The 6468-nt window shown below is 33.7% G+C and overlaps 1 protein-coding gene across 1 annotated transcript; it reads right to left on the reverse strand.

Annotated features, from left to right (window-relative positions):
• Positions 1-514: 514 nt before the first annotated feature.
• Positions 515-4854, reverse strand: LOC131057871 (laccase-12-like). Its single transcript, XM_057992008.2, has 6 exons — positions 4644-4854; positions 4196-4347; positions 3862-4106; positions 1969-2097; positions 951-1877; positions 515-833 (listed from the first exon to the last, which is right to left on the reverse strand). The coding sequence occupies exons 1-6, from the start codon at positions 4743-4745 to the stop codon at positions 703-705; spliced, it is 1686 nt and encodes a 561-aa protein (XP_057847991.2). The 5' UTR covers positions 4746-4854; the 3' UTR covers positions 515-702.
• Positions 4855-6468: the final 1614 nt, after the last annotated feature.

The following is a 6468-nucleotide window of genomic DNA, read 5'->3' on the forward strand; positions in this document are numbered from 1 at the left end:
AAGAAATCTTAATGATTAAGGTTAGCATAAAACCTAATATAATTAGGCTACTAAGTATTGAATATAAGAAATGAATAATGAATTGACATATAAATCTATAAATTAATAAAGTGGATAAATAAATACAAAGAGTGTTGCATAAGTTTTAAAAATAAATTTATATCATTGTGTGTTGATTGATTGGAATGCATTGAAATGATTATAATCTAATAAAACAAATTATTTATAAATTTTAAATTGAATGATATCCACACATATCTTCATAATTTTTAATAAGATACTTATTGAATTCACTACTATTCTTATATATTACAAATAATTGTACCATCATCATTTATTTTATTTTTAAATATTAATATTTTATATACCATAAAGATTCATATTACTTAATTAAATCAATCAATCTTGATTGAGGGCTCCAATATAGTTCTTTATATTATGATTCATGAAATTTCACTTTGAAATTAATTGCTGTTACAAGAGCCCAGACAAGCTATATAAACACTCTTAGACATGTTAAAAGTCGCGAGTTTCCACTTTATTTTCTTTCAAAATGCAACTTAGCATCCATTTTATTATGGAATCCAAAATACAAGGCAGGCCTCTAAAGCAATTGGCCATCTTATGGCGTATTGAACTTCGTTTGCAATTGAGTTTTACTAAAAGAGCCACAGGATAGTTTTAAAAGATCCATCTAGGCTTCTAACATTGAAGTAGATCTGGTGGAGGAGGAGGCAACTTGTCCAAACTTTCCGGTCCATCCTCTGTAATAAACACCATCTCAAATCCAAGCTCCGAATGGGATTCAAAATGGCAATGCATTAACCAAACTCCTGTTAAACAAACAAATTGTAATTTAGTTTTGTTCAGGAAAAAAAGCCACTGTAAATTCATGTTCAAACATTAACATTTACTCTCCCCTCAAAATAGCACAATCTAAACCATCTTACCTGGATTGTTAGCTGTAAATCGGATGGCGGCCCACCCTCCAGTAGGAACTCCCACTGTATTCAACATCTGTGGATCCTCAAGATTGAAATTTACAGGATCTGTTTGGGAATTATAGTTGCCAAAGCCTTGACCCACAACATAAAAATCATGACCATGAAGATGTATAGGATGGTTCTGTATTGTAACAATCCCGGTGTTCTGAAAAACTATTTGCACACGACTATTGTATTTCAGAAGCTTTACCCTGACCCCCAACTCGGGTTCCCAAAGACTCCGTGACACATTTCCAGTGTAATTAAACACCACTGGAGGATTATTTGGGAAATCTGTAGTATACACTCCATCTATACCAAAAAAGTAAGCCTGCAAAACAGCGATATCTGGCCTTACAAATGAAATATTACTGAAGCTTCCAACTGCTCTACCACCAAAGAGCCCAGCACACGAATTGTTGGGACAACTTACAAGTGAAAATCCCTCTGTCATAAACATTTCCTCATCAACAGTCTGAGGCACTGAAGCCCTCAAACTTCTCAGCTCGCTACTGAATTTGAATGCGGTTGTTGTATCGTTGAATGCAGGAAAAGTGGGCAGCAGTGGGGCAGATGTATTACTGCTGTCCTGATATTGTAATATTGCAGTTGTGGTGGTATTTAAGTATCCAGTTCCAATTGGTTGACTGTTGTATACGCGGGTGCCAATATAATACTGCCCGGATTGCTGCCCAGTTGTTATGAGCACATCCATGGTGTTACCAGGGTGTGTGAGAAGCACATCTGTTTCATATGGTTTGGTATACACAGCATCCACGGCCACAACGGTCATGTTGTGTTGGGCAATCTTGAAGAAGTATGAATGAATCATGGCACAGTTTATGATCCTTAGCAGGTAGGTTTTCCCAGCCTCAACCAATATTCTTGTAGTATCTGCATTCCCAATTCACTCATTAATTAATTATCGGTTGAAAAATGCTGTCGATTTAAACTTTGTCTAAAAATAGTTTGGTAATGGACGAACCATTTGAAGAGCAAGGGTAAAAGTCTCCTGGCTGGCTGTTGATGGTGTATGCATCCGAATCATTTGGGACAGCTCCTCTTCTCACGGCATCTGCTATTACATCTTCCACATTGGCATTCCACCATTCTCCTGAACACCGTAGACAATGTCAAATTAGACCAACAATTCACATTCTATTATCCTTACTTATAGTCCTATATTACCATTTAGGAAGATCACATCAACTTGATGCGGAAGTCTGTCATTGGAGTGGTTACTATGGGAAGGAAAATTGACAGGAAGAAAGATTACAGGCGAAGAGAAGACCAAGGGAAAGAAGATTGCTGCTTCTTCTACCTGACAGCATGTGCTGTTTCAGATGGTGGAGGACTGGAACTATATATCTTTTAATACATTTTTATGTCTTGAAGTCTGTAAACATAACTATTTTATTCTTTTATAACTTTCAATTACAAAATCTAATTTTAAATACTCTTTATAAACTTATCAAATGATTGCTTCTGAATTTGATTGTGGATCTTTTTTATCAACATTTCACAGATCACTCTGGTGATCTATCATCAAGATATAAAATGAGTACCAGAAAATATAAGAATATAAATTACTTTAAAAAAACTATTCTACTCTTCTTAAATTTGATTGTGTCTCTTTATAAACTATTCCACTTGACTTTGAAAAATACATATTATATCATCTATATCCTTTATCAATACTATTTCGGTGAAAATATGTGCTAATTGAATGGAATTTTAATAGATCATGCCATTTCTTAAACTTAAAGAGAGTTTAAAACGAACAAACAAATCTTATCTCATGAAAAGTATTTCTCTCTGTCTGAAAGGTAACGTCAAAGATTTTTACTTTTCGACATGATGTGATTTTTCACCAATAACTATTACAACCCCTATAGTACCTAGTTCGTAAACACAAAAACATTGATTCATGATTCTATATTGGCTCGTTCCGTAGAGCTGAAGAAATGGATCTGTACCGTTTCAAGACGTAAAAAAAAAATTGAATAGGGACACATTATTTTATGTTGTTAAAGAAGACGTAAAGCAAAGGAATTGTACGATGGATATCTTCACTTCCAGGTTACAAAAAAATCAGGTAGAGTGCTTTCAGTCTGGACACAATTTGCATTCAGTAGTCCTGTTAAACAAAGATTAGATCATCAAGGTTCAAACTTGGATTATTGTGCCTTGCTGATTTAATAGGCTAGTTTCAAATCTCCTGAACAAAGATAAGATTTATTTTTGTTAGGGGAAGAGCATCAATAGATAACATAGTTTCAATAACCGTCATCTTATTGTCATGTTGACCCCTCAATAGCCATCATGGTGAAAACACCATTAATAAATTTGTTTTGTATCAATAACCGATCATTTTTTGTCATTTTTTTGTTCATAATTGGCCCATTTGTGTACCACTATTGGAACATTTGTCAACAAGTACTAGCGATTTTGAGTTGATGGTTACTGGAACATCTTTAGTTAGGTATCAGGCGACACTTTGAAATGTGTACTTTTTGACCTTTGTGAGCATAACTGATTCCACAACGTACATCGTTACTACCCATAAACCAGATCAATAGCTATAAACAGTTAAGTTGTATATGAAGACAACTAAAAAAAAAATCAAAATCAGATATACCATTTAGAATCTGTGAATGCGCAAAAATAGCTATGACGACTACTAATGCTCTTCCCCTAATTCAATGTGCTTGTCTAACAAAAATAAGATCCCCATTTCTAACCTTATCCATTCATTCAGTTAAAATTTCTAATAAAAGATTAAAATTTTGGTGTAATAAACCTGCAGTGAAAAAACAAACAAACCCCTAATGTTAAAACGACTCTTTAACAAATCCAACAGCAATAGAATGGCACATACCTAAGATAATAGGAATCTCAGCATCTGGTTTTGGGAAGGGATAGTCATTTCCGGGCCTGGGTAAAATAGCCAGAGCTCCATGCACAGTAGCTCTCAGATATGTGATATGTGCATGCCACCAAAGCGTCCCTTCCTGACCTATGATTGTAAAATTGTAGGTAAATTTATTCCCAGGAGTAATGGGACACTGCGTTACGTAGGCCGGTCCATCTGCCCAGCACGATCTCATCTGTCGTACTCCATGCCTGTAAAACCATTAACAATAAAGATTATCCTCTCAATTAAAAAAATTATTGGTTACTTGAATATCATTTGAAAATATAATCTTTGTTACCAATGTAGCGTAACATTATATGGTGCATTATTCTGTACATGAACCACAAGATTATCCCCTTCATGAACGGTTATACTCGGGCCAGGATACTGTCCATTGACTGTTACAAGCGTCTGCGTGTTACACACTCTAGTCACGCTCTGTGTTCCAATCTGTCACAAAGCAACAATATATATTAGTTAATATTATTAGATTTCCACAATCTATTAGTTTGATGCAAAAAAATTCACATAATCAAATCTAGAAATATATTCAGATAACATATATTAGTTTCAAATATGCTTCTGAATTCAGTTGTGTAGAAATTTTTACATCAACATTTCGAATCACACTCCATAATTCATCATCGAAATAAAAAAACTATAAGAGCATGAACTGTTCTCTCTAACCTATATTAGCTCAAAACTCAATACAGATTAATATAAAGAATCGCTGGAACAAAACTCACAGTGAAATTGTGCTCGACAAGAGCTGCAGAAGCCGACCATGGTGATACGAGAATTAAACAAAAAAGTGAGCTTAATTTCAGCACACTTGATATCCTTGCCATGCTTGATATTTTACAGTTCGAAAACTTATATGATCTTGAAGAGATTTAGAAAACCCGCAGCTTATTTATACATCCACAACACAGGAAAAACACGATTACACACAGATGCTTTGCAATTGCGCTTCCCTAAGCACTGGTTGAGAAATTCACGGTAAGATATTCAAATGGTCTACTCCATTCCATTTGGATTGCCGTGGGGAGCAAGAAAACGCGTATGACAGATCATTAGATAGGTATTTCAATTTGTGTAGAAAACATTTGCTCCTCGATTCTTTCGTCAGAAGTTTTGTTTACGAAATGCGGCGGCGGCGGCGGCGGCGGGGGCAACGAAAACATAGTGGAAATTTCCTGGTCAGCCAATGATTCTACGGTACAATTGTCTCAGAGCTTGTGGAATCCAAAAGCTTTTAATATTTATATCGAAGTTTCGGTGCAAATTTAATAGATAATTAATGATTGGTCTCTTTTTTCAAAAAAATTTAAAAGAATTCAAAGTTAATATATTATTTTTAGTCGCAAGTCCAATGGATAATTAATGATTGGTATTTTCTTTCAATGGGAATAATTTAATGCAATAACTAAATAAAGATTGTGTTTCTAGATTTGTGAAGTTTTCAAATGTAATAAATGACTTGTTTTCTAGTACATTATCATTCCATGTTTGTTTTAAATAATTGTGAAGCTTTCAACTTTGGTGCTTTCAAATAGGATGAGTTATTTTAAAACTTAAAATTTATATAAAAAATCTTAAATTTATAATTTTTTATGGATTCCCAAACTTTTACCATCTACATAACCACTAGTTTGAACTTTTACAATCTACATTTGCAATTTAATTTATGATAGAAATGCATTAATTTTTGAAGTATATGTTTTTAAGTTGATATCAAAATATTATACATATTTAAGCTATGATAAGGAATATATTAAGTTATTTTCATTTTCAATGATTGATTTATTAATGTGTTAAAAAATTTATATATAAATTAATATGTTTTAATATTGAATTATCAATTTCTTTTGGTTGGGGTTGTTTAACATGTTTTTCATTATTAGTCAAGTATATCTTATTAGTTCCTGTCATGCATGTAATTATAGCAGAAGATTAAACTTTAAGCAGTGGTTAAACTATATGCAAGCAGCCAATCAGAATTCAACTTTTTATAAGATTTATTTTGTGTTTACTATATTTTTTAAGACAAATATCAATTCAAAAATTTTGGCACGGTTTCATTTACATATGCATATGGTTGCAGGATTTCAAAGAAGGTACGCACATCCCTCAACACATTGCTCTAGTCTTTGATTGTAGAAGTTTCAAGGCGAAGATATTTATCAATCTTTTGGCCTGTGTAAAGTGCAGTGGTTTCAAGGCCACTTGAAAATATTTTAAATTTTCAAAGATGGTGCACAATAGAGGACAGTTGGCCAGAAAACAAGAGTGTCAAGCAGTTGGAGAGAATTAAAAAGGGGGGCATTAAAAACATATTTGCCATCTTAACAACCCTAGAAGTTGTTACATTTACTTAGTAAATGTGGAGAGAAATTTTTGAGTGGGAATGAGAGTCCGAAGCATTTTGGCGAAGAATTTTACTAATAATGAAATGGGAGAAGATTATGCAGACTGGCATGCTTGTAAGAATCCTTTAGAATGCAAAAGGGTAGAGATTTTGCTGCATTCTACCTCTTTGCCTGGTCTCTATGCAATTGGTGAGCTTATCCA

The sequence above is a fragment of the Cryptomeria japonica genome, chromosome 6 (genome assembly GCF_030272615.1).
Source record: "Cryptomeria japonica chromosome 6, Sugi_1.0, whole genome shotgun sequence".
NCBI classification, from domain to species: domain Eukaryota; kingdom Viridiplantae; phylum Streptophyta; class Pinopsida; order Cupressales; family Cupressaceae; genus Cryptomeria; species Cryptomeria japonica.

Coding starts and splice junctions, on each gene's coding strand:
- LOC131057871 (XM_057992008.2), bottom strand. CDS start 4,745: ATGGCAAGGATATCAAGTGTGCTGAAATTAAGCTCACTTTTTTGTTTA. Junction 4,348..4,643: donor TTGTCGAGCACAATTTCACT/GTGAGTTTTGTT, acceptor GCTTTGTGACAG/ATTGGAACACAGAGCGTGAC. Junction 1,878..1,968: donor TTACCCTTGCTCTTCAAATG/GTTCGTCCATTA, acceptor TTGGGAATGCAG/ATACTACAAGAATATTGGTT.